This window comes from Euprymna scolopes, chromosome 1 (genome assembly GCF_053919585.1).
Source record: "Euprymna scolopes isolate OS-2025 chromosome 1, ASM5391958v1, whole genome shotgun sequence".
Taxonomy (NCBI): domain Eukaryota; kingdom Metazoa; phylum Mollusca; class Cephalopoda; order Sepiida; family Sepiolidae; genus Euprymna; species Euprymna scolopes.
Window position 1 is genome coordinate 93,217,852 of NC_136482.1, and position 20,563 is coordinate 93,238,414.

Here is a 20,563-nt window from a genome sequence, read left to right on the forward strand (position 1 = left end):
GTTTTTCTTTTTCACTTTTAAAAGAGTTTATTTTATTTTTCGTCATTTTACTTTACTAACCTCATGCTTTATTTATTTTGTTAAAACTGTTCTTTAACTTTAACATGAAATTTACACAGGTTTTCTCCATTCTTTCAATGGAGAATTACCATAAGCTTTACCAACAGACACTTTGCAAGCAAGCAAAATGCTTTTGCTTTTTAAAACTCACAAATCTATCAAATATATCATGATTATTTAGTGGCATGTCAACATCAGCAATGCCCATCATTGAATAGGTTTTATATTTATTATTCAACTATCATAGCTGCGAGGTGGTCCTTTTTTCTTTTTATTCCTTCGCAAGTAAGTTATTGTGAATGAGCTCAACTATTTGCTGTACCAGAAATATTAATTGTTGAAAAATATTAATTTTCCTCTGATTATTTTTGAAGATATTTTCATTTTTGAAAATACTATATTGGGGTGGAAGGATAAAACTTATTACTTCAGGCTGGAAATTGATTTTAAAACCATGCACACGCATATATAGCTGACAGTATAATGCCTTGATGCTGTCTCCTATTTTTCCTTTTCTTTTTTTTTTTTTTACATCTGTGGAGGTATAAATTTTACCAAATTTCATGAACTGAATAAAGCCTATTTTCCATATATATATATATATATATATATATATATATATATTAGCTAAAATACCTGTCTACTCCATGTTTCTCAAATTTTCTTGAAATTCAAGCCCATGTTATGAAAATTCATTATGGGCTCGTTTTCATAATAGCTTATCTGTATCATCCACAGATGTATGTATTAAGTTTTGTAGTTTTTACCATACTTTAAAAATTTTAATATAAAAAAAAATGAAGTTTTTGTTTAAAAAAAAAAAAAAAAAATTTACTTTTGATTCTAAAGTTATCTATTTTTGACATTGATATATGTAGAAGTGTGTTAATCGTTTTGTTTTTGCTATACAATACTCGATGTACAGTGATTTTAAACTTGGTGTGGAGAAAGTGAATAATGTATATGTTTATTTATCTCTCCTGGATACTAGCCCAGTCTAATAATTACTAAACCATCAGGGACATAAGCTTAAAATATAGATTTTATAGTGATGCTGAGACAGATGTCTGTTGAAAGGTTAAATAAGAAAATAGAAAAAATACTAATGAGAAGTTAGCAGAAAAAATTACAAAAACTTTGCCAAAGGAATGTAACACTTAGAATAGGACATTGATAGTATGATTAGATTGGACTAACACTCAGGAGAGCTTGAAAAACAGTAGATTGTAGGTTGTTATTAGGAACTGTTTCACTTAATGTCTGTTTTTCATAAATAAATGCTTTTAATGATTAGTTATATTAAATATATTGATATACAACTTTGACAATCTTTTTTTCTATACAAGTTTTAAAATATCCTCAAATTAGAGAAGATTATCTTTTTATTTCATTTTTCTTTGATGGTTTTAAAAGCATAATATTTCCTTATGAAGGATTTACACATTCTAGTTCTGCAATTTTAAGTAAATAAAAATTTCTTTAAAAAAAACGAAAATCTCTAACCATTGTTCCATATTTTACTTAAAAATAATATCCACTGTGACTAATTAATTTTTCCCTTGTTCCTTGATAATGCTTCCTACCTTGTGACCATCTTCATCATCTACTCATCATAATCATGGTAAGAAAAATATCGTGGTCTTGTACTCTTGTTTGCATGGGCCTCATTTTTCATTAAAAAAAAAATATAGCATTATTTTTTTCTTTATATATATTTTTTTTTGTACCTCTCATTTCTGTCTTCAGATTTTTTTTTCTTTAACTCTGCTCTTATTGAAATGCCATTAATGTGTGACTGACTGTTTTTTGTAGTGTGTGGTGCAAGTTGTTATAACCATTATAGTTTAGCTAAGATAATTTTAAAATAAATGCTAAACAATTCCAGTTATTGTACAATATTTTAAGTTTCTCAATATCTTATTTCTTTTAATTTCCATTTTTAAGATTTAAAACTCATGATCATTATTTTTCAAACAGATATAATCTATATGTTGATGCTACAGGTGTTTCGGTTTTATGAACACTTCAAAATCAAATATCTTAATACAACAAAATTGATTTGTTTAAGCTATTCACATATCAAAATTTAAAGTTTTCAATTGAGACGCAGTAAGCCATCTTATTTTTTATTTTATTTAATAGTAATTTCTCAAGCTGTTAAGACATCATACCACCCTGATTCGTTGCATTACATTGATAATAAATGACTAATAAAAAATTATTGAATTTTCCAATATTGCCATTTGATCTATTTACCGTTGTCTCATATTAGTGTTTTCAACCAAATTGCATTGGTACCACCTTAAAAAAAAAAAAATCTATGCACATTGCTTCAACTACATCCTTCAATTTATTCTTAGTTTTAAGTAATATAGTATTTCCTATTGGTCCTTTTTTCGTTTCAATTTTCTTATTTTATTCTAGCTTGGGATAGGGCATCCTATGAGATGTCAGACATTCACCTGCTATCTCAGATATTCCAACTGAGAAATCTTGTCACGATTCTAACTGTCCCTTTAAGTGTAATTGTTTGTATCTCTCTTGCACTTGGCTCATCAGGTATATTTGCCAGGTAGTTTGGAAATTCTTTTTCATGAGTCTGATTGCTCCTACAATTGAATTATGGAAACGTAACATTCTACTTTCTTTTAATGTTGTACATGAGACCCATGTATTTTATTATCTTTTCTCTCCCAGCATCATTGAGAGACACTAACTTCTAATAAGGTTGCTTCTTTTTCCTTGTCCCATATCACTGTCAGGTTTAATAGTTCAATTTTTTTATAGGTATGTAGTTGTAGAAATTGCATAGTCATAGTGGATGGTGTATAGCTCATTTCCAATTGTTCTTTCTGGTACATGTTCCAAGGTCTTGCTGCTACATTCAATATTCAAATTTTTACAGATGATCCAGTGGAGATATTTATATACTCCATTGTATCACATAGTCAAATTTGTAACACTTTATGCATCATAATGATTTTAAAATAGCAAGATCAAAATGTCAAAATTTAAGATACACAAGATTTTTTTTTTTTTTTTTTTTTTTTTTTTTTAGGGAAATATCTATTACAGCAACAAACATAAAGTTAGAATTAAGAATAGTAAATCCGTAGGATATTACAAGTATAAAGAGAAATGAAGAAAATGGCTACGTCTAAGTTTATTGGTTAATTCAACTTATTTAAAATTGGTTTGAAATACCTTTTTAATAGGTTGACAAGAGTTATTTTTGCTTTGAGACAAGCATGCAGATAGATGGATTTTTACTAATTTTGATGTGAATTCAAATTTCCAATTTGAATGGCTGCATGTTTTAAATGTTTGCTTGGGGGGGGGGGGGACTTTTTTTTTTTTTTTTTTTCTCAAACTAGAATGAGCAAATGTTAGAGATAATTAAAATTGAAAATGGTCATTTTATTGATATTTATTTATATACTCTTTCTCTCCAAACTGTAATCAGATGAAAAGTAGCCAAAGAGTAAGAGACTGTCTCAATTCTTGTAGTTATCAAGTTTAAATCATGGTTTCCTCCTCCTCCTCCCCCTCCTCCCCCTCCTCCTCCTCCCCCTCCTCCTCCTCCTCCTCCTCCTACTACTACTACTACTACCTTATGTTACATTACTTTCCATCATAATTTATTTTCATTATAACATTTTACAGATATTGAATTTGTTTTTATTTGATTATATTAAGAAAAAAAAAATAATCAGAATTTATTTTTTTTAGCAAAACATTAGGAACAGTTTATTTAAAAACTTGCATTGTGCATGTGGGATTAAAGTGTTTTCCTATAAATATTTAAGATTATCATTATTGTTTTTCGTGTATTGTACAAAAAAATAATATCAGCATGAGAAAAAAAATTTTTAATTAACAAAAACTTGCCAAAAAACATAAGTAATGGGTTCATTTTTCTGCAATTTACTGTATTTTACTACTTATTTAAATTAATTGATTTCACATATATTATTAAAAAGTATACATTCAGGATTAAGACCTAAAATATTTTATCTTTTATCTACCATGGTTTCTCAAACACTGAAATTGTTACTACTAGCAGGCCACCTGGCATTGCCCGGTCATAAAATATGCTTAAATATATTTTAATTAATGCAGATTTCATATTTTTATTAATAATTGAATACAATATATAGTATTGATTTAAAAAGTGTAAAAAAAAAAAAAAAAAAAAAATATGCTTCATACACCACCACCCAGAATTGAAACCAAAACATTTAGCTTACAATTTACTTTTTCCTTTGATGTTAATGCCTGAGCTATTAAGACATGTTTGCTGCAAGGCTAAAAATTAAAACATGAACTAATATCTATTACGTGATGCATGCATATTCGTAATGCTGTCGTTCGACCTTTACCTGGCAAATTCCATTTTTTTAATTTTCACACTTGTGCACAGATTTTCCCCGGCTAAAACCCAAATATAAAGTTTTGCATGGGTTTGAATACCCTATATATTAAGTTTCATGACTGTAGACCAAAAACTGACAGGAGTTTGGTGGGCAAAATTTTTTTAACAAATATATATATACGCATACATAAATGATATATAGAAAGAGGTTTGTGTTTACTATAATCTTTTTACACAAATATTCCGCAAGTATAAATCATAGAATATCTACATGAATAAAATTACACCAAAAAAATGAAAAAAAAAAAAAAACTAATAGGGAATTAATTAAAATAAATGTTTAAAAGAATAGGCAAATTAGCTAGATCTTTTGCAGATGAATGCAATTCCATGACCCACGTTTGTATTTTGTTATATTTTCTTTTTAAATAAATAGAAAAAAGGGTTTTTAATATGAATATCAATACACACAAAAAAAAAAAATTTTTATAGGAGTATAGATTTTATTTTCTCTAGTGTCATTATTTATTAAATTTTCTTATTTGCAAAAAGCAAAGATCTTTCTTCATAAAGTTTACAATTTTTGACAAATCCTTACTACAAGGATGTTGAATTATATTTAAATTAATTTAGCAAAATATAATAAAGCAAGCATACTTCAGTTGCCATGTAGAGAAAACGGGGCTACAGCAGATACAATGACTCAGCACTTGTCCAATTTTACCTTTAATTGCTGTGTTGTTGGCGCATTTATTGCATCCAAAATTCTATTTCAAGATCCAAAGATCCTGATTGAGAAAGTGACCTTTATTTGGTCTAGATATACATACAGAAGAATGATTTTTATGTGTAGATTGCATAGCATTTTAAGAAAATCAAGGCTTTTGTATTTATTAATGTTTATTTGTGTTTAAATAGGTTTGTGTTTAATTTCACACTAGTTTCTAACAAATTTAGGCCTATAAATCTATTTTTCATACAAATTGCTTTAAGATTTTTCTTCTCTATTAGGACAAGATTTAATAATTCATTAAAATATTTTTTTTGCTTAAATAGAAATATAAATGAGAAAAACTTAATCTCAAAATTATAGTAAAATATATTTTAAAATTACATAATAAAATTGTTTAAGAAAAAAAAATCATTATGAAAAATGTTAGTTTATTGCTTATGCTTGTTATTTCTTAAAATGACATATTTCTTTGCTTCTCAACTTGGCTGATTTCGCAATTAAGCTTGAATTTTTCCTATGAATTTTAATTGCCTAAAAATAGCAGCTTACTTAAAACCAGTTCTTATTTCCTACTTTTTGTCTTCAATCCTTCGCTGACTTTAAAACCGTCTTGGGTATTTTAAACCTGTACTTATTCTTTATAAACTATTAGTACTTGCATCTCCTTTAGATCTTATTTCCCCATTTTTTCTACATTGAGGACTTTCTGCTACAAGGAAAAAATTATCTTTGAATTTTCCACACATATTTTTGAAATAAACTCATTTCTTTACATTCTTGTGCTTGTATAAATTGTTCATCAGATTTTTGTTTTAGCATTTTAGCATGTTTCTAAATTTTTGACTCTGATTTGTGCATTGTTTCTCAAATTTCTATGTTGTGTTCTATAATCTGTTTAGATGTCCTGCTGAAAAGGAACGCTATGTATATATATTTTCAGACGATATCAAAACATCGTTAAACTCACTACTCGTTCAAGCAGCCCCCAATAGCGTAATGGTTAGGAGCCTTGACTGCCGTACAAACGGTCGGGTTTCGGTCTTGGCTTGAGGTGGTTGCCTGTCTGGCCGCGCTGGTGGGCTATGGGGCGGCGGGACGGTACTGTGTGTGGATGACTATATATATATATATATATATATATATATATATATATATATATATAGAAAATGGTAGCTCCTGTCTGTTTGATTAGAAAATCCCCTGTCCTCATAACTACACAGATATATAAAATTATATCATCCAAGGGACTTGGATAAATATTTCATTTCGATCAAAGGGAATACAACATTATTGTGAAGTCTTCATTGACCATCCATAATAATAAAATAAAATATACTTTATTTTATTTATGACTTAAAATTTATTAAAAATAAATTAAATATTATGAGGCTCAAGGCTTGGAGAAAAAATCTAAGTTGTGCCTCAATGTATTTAAATACTATAGATTTACTGAAATATCAATTAATGTCACTGTTTGTACTCCTTTTGTACCCAATCAAGGGGATAAAAAATTAATGAAAATATTTTTTTCAAAATCTTCACATATTTTACCAAGAAAAGATATTTTGGTTAATTTGCTATTCGATCAACAAAAGGGAAAATCCCTCTCAATTTTTATATAAAAAGATAAGAATAAAAAGGTCATGTGATTGTTTGAGGCTAAGGAAAAAAAAAAATATTGGGATTCTTCATTATATCCTGGGTAATGCTATGTGTTCCTTATAGTTTTATAAATAGTTGTACATATTTTTTTTATTTGTTTTAATTAATTTAACAAATGCTGACCATTTTGTTTTCATTACAGATACAGTGCACAACTAAAAGAAAGAGAAGCTGAAAAATCATCTTTGACAAAGCAGATTGAAGTGAAAGGTTCACTTATAAAAGAAAAAGATTTGAAAATTTCTCAACATCAAAATGAGGTGGGTACCTTAGACACACACACATATTTGTTTAGTTAATATTTTTACTCGCTTTTATATTTGTGCATGATTTGACCTTCATTCATTATCTGCACTAGCAAATCTACACATCCTCTAATTGCAAATATTTAATAGTCTTATAAATATATAGTTTAGACCCCCTCCCTTCCCCTTAATGCTTTTCTTATACACGCAAAGTTGTTGCCTATTTTTTATAAAGAATAAAATTAGAAATCAGTAAAACTGAGCAATAATTTATTTTTAAATTATATAAATTAGACATTCTATTTACCCAGTAAACAGTAATTTCTGTGTATGTGTGTGTGTATATATACACACACAAATTAATATATATATATATATATATATATATATATATATATATATATATATAGAGAGAGAGAGAGAGAGTCATAGCCCAAATTCTAAAAGAGCAAAGCTTCAGTTAAATGTATTAATATTTTAAAGGTGCTGTGCTCGGAGTATTGCAGATATATGATAAACTCGTTGGATGTAATTACCTGGAGCTATATTAATAGAGAAGATGAAAGATTAACAATTGTAGAATCATTAATCTGTTTCATAACAAAATCAAATTATGTGTACAATCATTTCGGAAATGATATCCATTTATTCACTTAATATTTACAAATAAAATATTGAAAAATAAATATTTTTAGATATCGTCTTCTCATCAGTGTAAATGGAGGTGGGAGGGTTAAGATTGGGAAAGACACCAAATTAAAACTAGCATTTTTGAAGTGATTATGGCTGGTGAACCTCTATATGGGAGTGGTTCCATATTGTTTTTTTTTTTTGTTTTTTGTTTTTCTTAACCGTAAGGAGGTTTTTCGATGTGTAATGTTTCATTTTTGTCTCATCTTTAGTCATAAATTTTAAAGAGTTGCTGTTTATAAGGAATATTTCTTAATAGTAATGTTAAAAGACCCTCTGCATAATGGCTATCCTCTAAATATTGTTGAATAATATAAGTGACAGATTTGCCAAACAAATTTTGTTGTCTATACAGCAGCATTGTATCGTATCCATGTGTTTTCCCACTTGCTTCACATTGTCTTCAATTTGAAAAGATGTTCTCCGCACCACTACTGCCATAATGATTCTATTTATGTAAATGTAATTACATCGAGCAGGCAAACAACACATTCAAAAATTCAATGTGCAAGTTATTCATCATCTGATGTTTTGGATAATATCTACGGTTCAGCCATCTGTGAGCATTTTATAAATAATCATGCTTGTGCCTTTAAGTTGACATGTTCTCCATTCTAAACAAGTCGCACTTACTCTTCTATTTTGAAAATTCTAGAAATCATGTATTAGGTTAACAAGAAAGTTCTTGCGGAAGATTAAATTTTGATTTCAAATGATGTATTTTAACATAACTTTTCCTTATAATACCTTTTACTTTATATATCATTTTAAAGAGCGTTTTAAAAATACGGACTCGGGTGTCATCAGCCAGAAGCAAAACTGAGAGAAACTGAAAGCAAAAGTTTGTAAGAAAGCAAAAAAAAAAAAATGACACGTACCAGGTGTGAACTCGCATGACTGAAGTTAGTAACCGAATGATTTTACTGATGTGCTCACGATTATGCAGATGTGTTAACATGGAAAATTTGGCACTTATGTCAACAGATCATCAAATCTAAGGGAGATAACCAGCATAAACATAGCAAAAATAAGCATATTTTGCAAGATATAATTTGGGACGCTGAATTTATTGTTACTATTCTGTAGTTTTATTTTGCAAGGTATAATTTGGGGTGCATACTAATTAATGTACACAAAACAACGAAAATAGAAACTTTTTTGAAGTAGATTTTAAAGTATTTAAACCGTCAATGTCATTTTTTTTTTTTAAACGAAAATAAAAAATTAAAAGAAATTTGTTTTTTTTATTTTAGGTAATCCGTCATTTCTGTCTGTGATTAAAGTAGGAAAAAATAACAACGTTCAAAGATTCTGCATAAGATAAAGTGTTCGGGGTTGATTTTTTTTTTTTTTTTTTCATTTAACATTCTTTCATTGGTCTACTGATTATTTCAGCGTCCCAAATTATATCTTGCAAAATATGCTTATGATCCGTTGACATAAGCGCCAAAAATTTAGTTATTTCAAACGGAAGAAAATAACGATGATTAGCACATGCGCAGTTTGCAAATCGTGCCAGAAGCAAGGTTTATAGCTCCCCCACCACCCACACACACACTTTCAATCAAAAAGATATTTCTACACAGAAATAATGGACAATTTTTTGTGCATTTGTCTGAGAGAGATTGCTCTTTCTAACGATGTGTATGAGAAAAAATTTTAGTGGACATATACAGATATAATCGAAGATGTTTTTATCTTTTCTTTAAACAAGATGTCTATTAGATTCATGATAATCTTAAGCCGGATATTATTCTACATAGACTAAATGTTTTATATTTTTATGATATTAGTGAGAATTTCTAATTGGTTAGTCTGTGATTTGTTTTTTGTTTTGTTTTGTTTTTTTCTAGTTGAAAAAGTTAAGTGAAGAAAATGTTTCACTGAAAGAGAAATCAGCCAACTTGTCAGAGGACTTGGTCCAGCAGAACCAACAACTGTTGGAGAAAGTCAAGAAGCTTGAGGCTGAATTAGCTTCCACTCATTCTCTTACTAATGGAACCTCTTCTGAAGAACCTGCCAATACAGGTCGGTACTATTATCTGTTAACATAACAATCTTGTCAAATTCTATCAAGCTTTTGTTTATAATCTAAATCCTATCGCATTTATTTTAGAGTTTATTTGTATTTTTTATGTAAATATTGTGGAGTTTTCACAAATAATTCTCTACCAAGATTTTTTTTTTTTTTTTTAATTGGCAGTTTTCTTCCATTAGATGAATTTATGGTAAGAAGCATCACATGTCTATCAGTAAAGATGAAATGACTGATCTCTTTATGTGCACTGCTCAAAATTACTGAGCCAACTTGCAAGTGCAATGGTTTTAAATGGGTTTACAATATACTGTTAAACAATTTTGATCCTAAATATTTAACATTGCTTATGATTATCAAGTTTAGGAGATGTTAACTGGGATAGTTTTGTATTTAAAAAAAAATCAGTTTGCTATATTGGTAACGGTTCTTAGTGGAATCTCAATTCCTTTCTGTACGCACAGTGCAAGTTGGTGACACCTCACCTGCTTGCATCTTAAAGAAAGTCTGCTTTTCTCAAAAATTATCACTCCATGAAACTGCTACCAAAAAAACACCAGGGGACAATAATCGGCTTTATTAAAAATATCCAATCTGTTGACACCTTCCTCCCCTTTCAGTGCAATACAGTTTTACCAAAACTAAGAATTCTAAAATGGTCGAAATATACAGATTTTTTTGAATGTGTATAAAAAGAAAAAGAAAAACAAAAAAATGTGATCATGTCACATCAAAACTTGCTTAAATAAATAAATAAAAAATTTTTTTTTTTTTATTGTCTTGGTTATGCTCTCAACATTTTTCATGAATAAAAGTAAAGACCCGCTTAATAGATGCAGTTCATTCTTAACATTACATGATCCTGGCATGAAAGGTATTTGTTTTAATAACTCTCACAACATTTTGTTATTCATTTTTCAGAAAATGAAATAATTTCGCAATTGAAGCAAGAACAAGAAGATTCCTTAGCAGAGGTAAAACTCTTAGCTATTTCTCGTCGACATTCATCTACATTGATTCTAATTTTGGTTTTCTATCGCTATAATATCAATGTAATAACACTAATAAGGATGCATTAAGTTAGGAAGTTGAATGAAAAATCTGAAATTAAAACAGCTGCTTAGTAGTATTTATCTGCATTGAAAAGAATTAATACATTAAAACAACAAAATAGATAGGTAGTTTGCTTTCATTTTCCGTGTAAATATCTACCAAGAATACATTTTTAAACTCTCAAATATTCGAAACCCGATTATTTTTCATTTTTAGAGAATTTTTTTTTAAGACTAATGAAAATAAAAATCCTTTTTCAAAATTAAAAGAAAAGAAGTATTTTTTTTTTCTAAATTTATTTGTAACATCAGAAAACCAAACCAACCATTTACTTTTATGCTTAAATGCAAGATTGACACCAAATAGACATAACCAGTTATAGCGAAATCATTCAAAATTCCTTGCATTTTTGTTGTTTTCTAACAGATTGAACTCCTTAAGTCCGAAATTGTTTATTTACACATGAAATATGAAAACTTAAAAGTTTATATGGAAAATGGTGACTTAAAAAATGGCGAGGCTGAAAAAGTCAAGTAAGTAATTTTATCTTTTTTATAAATAATAGGAACTGTAAAAATATCAAATCAACTTCAAAAAACAAATTAACAAGAAACAAGTTTATAGCTAAATGCAGACATGTAAATTTGCTTTTCCTAAAATTACATTATTTCAAAAGCTGACGTTTTCAATACTAAGCTGTATTAAGCAGAATTAGAATTGAATGCATGCTTAACTCATGCCTACCTGTTCAAAGGAGAAACAGTGCCTTGATGTACCACCTTTTTTTTTTTTTTATACATAGGAGTCAGCACTTATCAAGGCCCGAAAGGATTAATGAGTGTACGATAGTCACTGAAACAGCAGCATATTAATAGTTAGTGGTGGACATGGGGTAGAAATGAATTATTTAGGAGGAGGGCAACTCAACAACTTATTTACACTCAACTTGAAGACAACCACATTGTAGTCAGCTGGAAAGCATGTCAGCAGAACAGTTCCACAGATTTTGCTTGACTATGTACGGAATTATCTCCCTTAATGTTATATACATATTTATACATATAGATACTGAAACAAAACTACAACGTATATTATATTTGAGATTAGGGAAATGCTACTTTAATTTTAGATAAGCATAATGGTCATACATAAAAACAGGCAGAATTATGTTTAATTTGATTCTATTTATCTATCATAAAATAATTAAATCGTATTTTATCTAAAAAAAAAAAAAAAAATACTAATGTAAATAATGTAAATTAATATATTTGTTTCATTCAGAAAAGAAACTATTTTGCCTCCTCGACTTTTCTGTGATATCTGTGATGAATTTGATCTCCATGAAACCGAAGACTGCCCTAAACAAGAAATGTCAGGAAGTCCACCTTGTACTCAATATCATGGCAACCCAAAACTTGACCGGCCTTTCTGTGAAATTTGTGAAGGTAAGATCTGTTAAGTTATGATTGTACAGGAACTCAAATAATAATTCATGTCTACCTTAAAATTACCACAGCTTGTATACAAATCTTTAATATTTTTATGTTATTTTCGATTAAAAGTTATTTTCTTGAATCAATATTTTTCAATTTCCTACAAATAATGTTTGCCACACAAGACTCTTCAAGCGTTACGTTTATATTTTTTAATGTCTTCCAACACATGAGAAATCAGCACCTTATGGCACAGACCAATATCAGAATTTATTCTCTGCAGCAATTTTATTTTATATGGTTAAAATCTTTAATAGCTGGTTTATTAAAATTTATAAATTAATATATTGGATTTCCTGATTCTAGTTGTCACTCTTTGTCCTTTTGTATTTCTTTGGATATATATGAAAAAAAGATTTTTAATGTAGGAATCCTACAATGATATGAATATTAATACATTAAAAACAAATTCTACAACGTTTTACTTAATGAAAGCTTATGTTTTGACATAGAAATAAAAATGAATCTTTAAAAATGTATTTTTTTAAAACATAATCTTTTAATTTCAACAAAACATACAATCCTTTTAGAAAATCAAATAATATCATTATATAGTAATGTACACACAAGCTATTGACTTGCAGTTTTTAAATAAATTCCTCTGCCATAAGCTATCCACTGATTTTAATATTTAATCAATGATAGAAAAAGCAATGAAAACACAAATTGACAAAATAAACTTGAGGATAATAGATAGGGAAATGTCTAAAATCATCACTTGAAATAATATTGAACATTTATCATTGTAAGATTAAGAAAATAATTAACAATAGTAACAGTGTTAATTCTATTAATAATATTAGCTTATATAATTGTAGACAAAAAAAAACAACTGCTCGATAATTAATAAATGTTTAACAGCTAATTTAATATACAAAGCTGCAGTAAATATCAACGATGAACAAGAAAATAAAATGTTTGTAAGTGCAGACATATTCGTCACATGATGACATTGGGGAGTGGAAAATATATAAATAGTACTATGCTCTCTAAATAGAAAAAATATATTAATGTCATCAATTAGGAATGCTTAAAATAAGCTCATCGTCCAATATAATTAGTAAAAACTGTAAATGATTCTAAGAGGAAAAATATCAAATCAATAACTGGAAAAAAACAATTTATTTACAAGAAACAAGAAGTTATAGCTAAATGCAGACATATAAACTAATACTTGCCTTGCCATTTAAGCACAGATTAAGTAATTAAAATAAATATAGGCTAAAAATCAATTTTCATAATAATTAACAGTGAATCTATATATATTTAAAAGTGACCTTGTCTGTCTGAGGAATAGTCTCTACTAAACTCCTCTGTCAATCTTTGAAAATTGATATGTAGGGAATCTATGGGACAAATTCAATTTGCTTTTAACCTATAAATATAGCTGCTAAAAGGGTCAGAATTGAAAATATTTGTATCTTGGCAGACATAAGTTGATTTAAAGTGGTCTTGTATGCATGTGTAAATATACATTTATACGTTAAAGCAGGTTCATTTTTAACTATCTATCTGATGGTAGCTCAAACTGTAACAATTAACACTGGATGCTTTGGTTTTGATTCTAGTTGATGGCAGCTGAGTCATTATTATTTTTACTTTTGAAATTATTATTATATATTGGGTACAAATTAATAGTCAATAGAGTACTGACTCTATAATAAATATGAAATCTGCATAAATTAAAATATCATATTAATGTGTATTTTATGACCGGACAATGCCAGGTGGTCTGATAGTAAAATATATAAAAATAAAACAAAAAAAAAGTATCATTGGGAAACAAATGTAAATAAGAAAAATTATTGTTAGTGGAGTTTAAAAATATTTTTAATCACAAATTGAACAATATACTTCACTATTTTCACCCTATTCATATCTCAAATGTCAAGATAACCTATGGAGGTCAAAAGCACTAATGTGCATATAAAGAATAATTCTATAGTACAGTTTTTGATCACTTTCCAAATAAAAGCCATTAAAATTCTTTCCAACATGAAAAAAAAATATATCCTAACGTTGTGTGTTATTGCTGTGGTTCCAAAATACTTCATTTCTTTATCCTCTAAAATTTATTGAGTCTTCCTTTCTGTTTTCATTTTGCTTTGCTGTCAACCTCATTATCTTTTTTAATTCCTTCAAAAGCTATATTGCTTCAAACTCTCAAAGTTCTTATCAATCAAAGTAGATTTTAAAATTTAAAAAAATGGGAGTTAATTTCACCATGACAAAATCTGAAATCTTAATTTTTCTTTTATGGAAAATTAATTAAAAATAAACAATTAAAATTATGGTCCTTGTCAAGTATTCCCCCTCCTTCACGTATTAAAAAATAAAAATAAAGAAGCATCTGTATGATGTACCAGAAAGAAAATATTGTATTCCAAAAATTATGTAACTTAAGTAGTTTTATTTTTAAATAAGAAAAATAAAATTTTATGGCTGACTGAGGAGCGACTGCCTCAGGACACCATTATGAAGATGGTCTCAAGAAGCAAGGGAGATAATTCAACAATTCAAACTTAACATTTTTTTTTTTTTGTAATACCTATGATTTCCCATTAATCACTTAAAAATTATTTTATATATAAAAGAGCTGCATGATCAATTTACATAATTTTTGGAATAAAATATTTTCTTTCCATCATGAGTATGTACAGCATATAGATTTTTCATTGTTAATTATAGGGGAATTATGGAAAAGTACCAAATTATTTAAGTTCTTTTTTTTTTTTTTGTACTTTTTTTATCCAAATAATTGACAAGTTTTATATAATTGTTGCATATGTGTGTAAATCTCCCCGTACCTTTTTAAAAGTAGGTCCATATCTGTAGACTTTCAAATTGGTGATAATCAAACAACGCAAGATCTGCAAAAATGATGCTAATTTGTTTTCTTTTATAATCAAAATATTCAGTTGGTTTTAAATTTAAACTTTATGCAGCTATTATTTCATGATTGACTAAGATATTTGCAAGTATCTTTGGTTTCTAATTGTTCAAATCATAATTGTAACAATTCTAAGTGGATCATAATCAAAGCAAATCATTGTAAAGGTAGGGGTAATCTGTTCATATCCATTCAGCCATTTTTATTTATTTTGTTTTTTTAAATCTTTTTTTTAAGTGCTCATTAATGTAGATTGAACATGTACACTTTTTACATTTGTACTTATAGTTTCTTCTGAATATCTTGAAGGGGTTGAATTCAGTGTTATTGCTATTTTATAAACTATAAGAGAATTTTTTCTCCATCCAGTTTCCATAAAGGCAGATCATTATTCAACTTTACAAGACAAAATATTTGCAATAAAAACTTGAAATGATCTTTTCTAAAAATGTTAAACTGTCTTTGGTAGCTTTTTTCATTTCAATATTTCAACTTGCTTCTAGGACATTATTCCCTTAAGCTTAAGGAATTCTCATATTTGCTCTGGTAGATGTGATCATTTTTATAGGCTAATTAGTCTTATTTTGGTTGAATCATATTGCGCTATTTTAATTTGTTTAAAATTGCAAATCTGTATTTTAAAACATAACATGAAATCTCATTCAATCAAATATTTCACTTATGAGAGAATGTAAAAATTATCTTATGGCCAAGGAAACATTACAGAAACGTAAAACATTTCTATTCATTACATTTGAATTTTGATTTAGATTGTAAAATGAAAAATGTTTTATTAAACTGTATTCGAAAAGGTGACTGTATAAGTTTTTAAAATAACCTTAAAACCCATAGAACCTTGAATTATCAAGTCCCAACTTTAATGGTTAGTCTTCAAAATTTAATCTCATTAGATGTGCACAATTTTTTACAAAGAAAAATTTTTAAATAACGATTTGACCATTGTATTTTGTTTAACAAAATAACTCTGGGAACTTCAATACATGCACACACATAATTTGAATTTTTTTTTATATATTAAACAACATTGAGCCACAAAAAAATGGATTTAAGAGAAGCAATCTCTTAAGTTATACAATGCTGTGGTCATGTCACATGATTGACAGCCAATAGATTTTTGGATGAAAATTAACAGAAACTTATCAAATTAAGAGATCCTTAATTTTTAACAATAACTTATTTCTTATAATTTATGTAGTGACAAATTATATTGTACAAATTTATTTTTAAAATATCTCCAATCACATTACTTTTTAAATTGAAAAATCATTGTCTCCTGTAAAAATAAAACAAAAAAACTTAATTATTTCTCTATGCTAACATATAACCAGGTAAGTATTCTCTTTCTTTCTAGCCTTCACTTCTTTTTCAAATGCTATTCTTGCCTAGCAGCCGATTGCTTAGCTGCTACTCTTGCTATTATTTCAATGAAAATTTCTACTTTTAAAATAATTTCAATTTTCTTTTGTATCAATTATTAAAAAAGACAGGAAATTAGCGCAAAATAGACAGATCTAACTGAACAAGGTGTGAAATGTCAGATTTGACAAATTGAGACTTCATTTAATCAATATCATCTGGTAGGAAAAACAATGTTTTTTAAGATTTATGGCAACATTGAGGCTTTTATCAATTTAATAAAGGAACTTTTAGAATGTCTTTGTCTTGTTTTTTCCCCCCAGATTTTGGATAAAATAAATTAATTTCATTGTATTTCACGCCCTGAAAAAAAAAATTAAATTTACATTTCCAACACTTTCAAAAGTAAACAAAATTTAATATTTTAATTGCTGCGTTTTAGAGGAAAAGAACAAATGTTACTAGAAACTAAAATTATTAAAATCAATAATTTATTAGTCGATAATTTGATAATATAATTGATCAACAAAAAAATCAGTGTTATTGAGAAAAATTTAGAATACAAATTTTAATTTATTTTGGTGTTAAAAAAATATAATTTTATTTCAGAAGAAATACAATTTAATGCTAACAATTTTATTCAACTTTTGTATGCAAACCAGACAAAATAAGGGAGATATCCTAAGAGGCCTTGTACTTTATTTATTTATACATATATATATATATATATATATATATATATATATATATATATATAAGTTAAAATAAAATATCTACCTTTAAAACGCATGAGATTAGGCAAATTAGTCTGCCATTTTCAAATGTTTTGATAATCATTGTAAAGTTATTTTTCAGTGCTATTTTGTATAAATAAAAGAAAGATAAATTATCCAATGATCAAGTGTTATAAGTAGAAAACATAGGAAATTTACTATTAAACCAAAATGGAAGGTTCAGTAAAAGTTCAGTTTGCAAAAGAAAATTATATAGCCATTTGTAATTTGGTCTAGCACAGTTCCATATTGTTTTTAGAGAATATGCCAATACTACACATACGTCCAAGATCAATGTATCCCAGTTTAAATGTCATGAATTAGGCAGCAATTTTTTGTCTTTTAAAATCGATGAAGCTTTATCCAGTAAGATTCATTAGATAATTGGATTTACCAGTGTAGACCAATGCTAGATTTAGACCAATAACTGCCATTCAATGTTTCATAGACAAAGACAACAGTTTTTTCTTTGCAGTGCAATAATGAGATGTAATCAACTAATTAAATATATATATATATATATATATATATATATATATATTGTAAGTTAATTGTTGACATATTTGAAGTTGTATCTCTTATAAAAAATCTCATTAAATTCCCTAGTTGAGCAGATTTCATCTTTTCTTGGTTTGGTAGTTGCTAACATGGACATCTTTAACATTTATGCGATTGAGCAGAACATTTGTTTTTAAGGACTCCATCTAAAACTTATTTTTGATAACATAAAAATTGGATTACATTGTGCTAAAATATATAAAAAATATTGGTGATTCACAAAAACTTTTACTTTCTAAAATTACAAAAATACAGGCTCATAATTATTTTGCAACAAATTTATCAAAACATATTTACAACAAATGCAGGTAATAATATTGTATAATAGGAAGTACATATTATTGAAGTGATATTTCTTGAAATTATTTTACAATTAAATGCCTTCTGGAAAAGCAGTCCATAAGATATCATCTGTTTTTCTTTTTGATGAGTAAGAAAGTTGCTTATATTTAAAACTTATTTTTTTATGTAGAGATTCATAAGTTTTTTGTTGTTTAGAAACATATTCTATAGTTTGATAACATAATTTAGCATTTTATAAAATGCTTTAATTTTATTACGTACCAGCAGCTGCGCCGCATCGGCACACAACACCGAGTCAAACACAAAATCAAGTACACTCAACATTGTCTTACCATCAACGCTTACCTTGTGAACTCTGAGTATGGGAAATTCCCATATACATAAAACAAAATCACTGAAAAAACAAAAATACCCTAACTAAGAGTAAGGATAATGAGTAAACGTTGGATAAAATGATGGTTAAAATTATTATGAACTTGCCAGGATTCGAACCTGGAATCTATTGATCCATAGTCAGACACGTTATTCATTGCACCACAAGTCCTATCCATATGCCAAAAGATGTTACCGCGATTGTATACAGACAGTGGCTAAATTCCGTCGACATGAGCAGGTAACTTTTTCAACAAAAATGAAACGCCCCAAAACCCTTATTTTGGACTTTTTGTGTGACTCTGCATTGTTCATTACGAACCATATATAGATAAGGACAATTTAGGGACTCCCACCTTTTAGGGAAATAAAGGATTTTTCAAGTCCGTGCATCCGTTCGAAAGTTTTATTGGTATATATATATATATATATATATATATATATACACACGCACACACACATAAATAAACATTTACTAAATTTATTAAATGATTACTGATATCTGTACTATTAATAAAGTAAATAAAGTTGTATGACAACATAAACACCTATTAAAACTATATATGTCTACTTTTTAAAAGTTAACTCTGTAGAAAACTTAAATAACTTCAAAACAGTAAAATCTATTATCTTCAGAGAGGTCTGATTCTTTAGTCAGACAGATTTCATTTGATGTCTTGTTCTACTGAAAAAAAACATCCAGTAATGGTAACAAAACAATAACACCTTCTTTTTGTGCAACAGACCATCACTGAGCTTTTATGTCTCTTCATTGCTACACATATTGGACTTAGGAGGTCTTGGTCTTTTTTTTTTTTTTTTTAATCAAAGCCTGATGGTTGACTCTGGTTAGTCTCTGTCATGGCTGGAGTACCACTTCCAGACAGAGGAAGGTTTGCATCATTGTTTACCTTTTAAAACAAATTTGTGTGTGAAGATTGCTAATAAATCAGACTTCATATTCTTGAGGATCTACCCTCCCCCCCCCACACACACACGTGTATATATATATATATATATATATATATATATCCACATTAAATGTTATAAGAAGATATAAAATACTACACATCAGTTTTAGTATTTACTTGAGCAGTGCTCAGTACATGAGCAGAGCTAGGTAGTATGTTATGTATAGCAATTAAGCTACAAAAATTTTCCATGTTTTATCCTTGTAAGCTAAACTTCACACCATAGCATATATAAACAGCCGGTAACATGAATTCCATGCATTTTAACCTGATGAGTCCCTACTGGGATGAAACACGAAAAATTCTGTGTAGCTTAATTGTTGTACATATTTTCATAAATGTTTTATCATTATCTGCATACTACACAATTCGTTACCAATCATTATGACGTTTTAGTTTTTTTTTATTTTAATATCTTGTAATATACATCTGCATTGAGTAATGACTTTATACTTTCTCTTAGAAGTTAACATAATTTCAAATGATATCAAACTACTTCTATTAGTTGATTTTTTTTTTTAATGGAAATTGTTACTTTACCAGCTTAAACAAACGTATATACATATATATATAAATAAAAACGTATATACATATATATATAAAGAAAAACAAACGTATATACATTCATATATAATTAAAGAAAACTTTATTGTTGCAAAATAATTATTAGTTACATATTTTTTCAACTTTTGAGTTTAGCACAATTCATTTTCATTATTTTCTGTTCATCTTAGTTGTCATAGTCCAATATGTGTTTCTACTAATTCCAAACTAATTTGATTCTGTGATGCTGCCACCATTGCAACCCTTCATTTTTTTGAATGGCCTCACAGCACACAACTTTTCTATAGATCCAGTTCTACTCCGCTATCTAGGCACTAAATTTTTGTTAAATAATTTAAAAAAAAAAAAAAAAAATCACCTTAGATGTATATTGAGTATACAGACTTGAATCATCAAAAGGGGCAGAGTAAGC

At 27.9% G+C, this 20,563-nt stretch overlaps 1 protein-coding gene across 25 annotated transcripts in view; it reads left to right on the forward strand.

The window, feature by feature from the left end:
• LOC145246641 (uncharacterized) overlaps positions 1 to 20,563 on the forward strand; it is a 370,950-nt gene that overhangs the window by 338,173 nt on the left and 12,214 nt on the right. For 22 of the 25 annotated variants that reach the window (XM_080108757.1, XM_080109282.1, XM_080108458.1 and 19 more), the window contains 5 exons: positions 6,970 to 7,087; positions 9,616 to 9,790; positions 10,719 to 10,771; positions 11,277 to 11,383; positions 12,132 to 12,295. In XM_080108757.1, coding sequence (XP_079964883.1) covers positions 6,970 to 7,087; positions 9,616 to 9,790; positions 10,719 to 10,771; positions 11,277 to 11,383; positions 12,132 to 12,295 — 617 coding nt within the window. The remainder of the gene's footprint in view (positions 1 to 6,969; positions 7,088 to 9,615; positions 9,791 to 10,718; positions 10,772 to 11,276; positions 11,384 to 12,131; positions 12,296 to 20,563) is intronic. The other 3 variants (XM_080108775.1, XM_080108528.1, XM_080108685.1) reach the window with 1 other exon arrangement.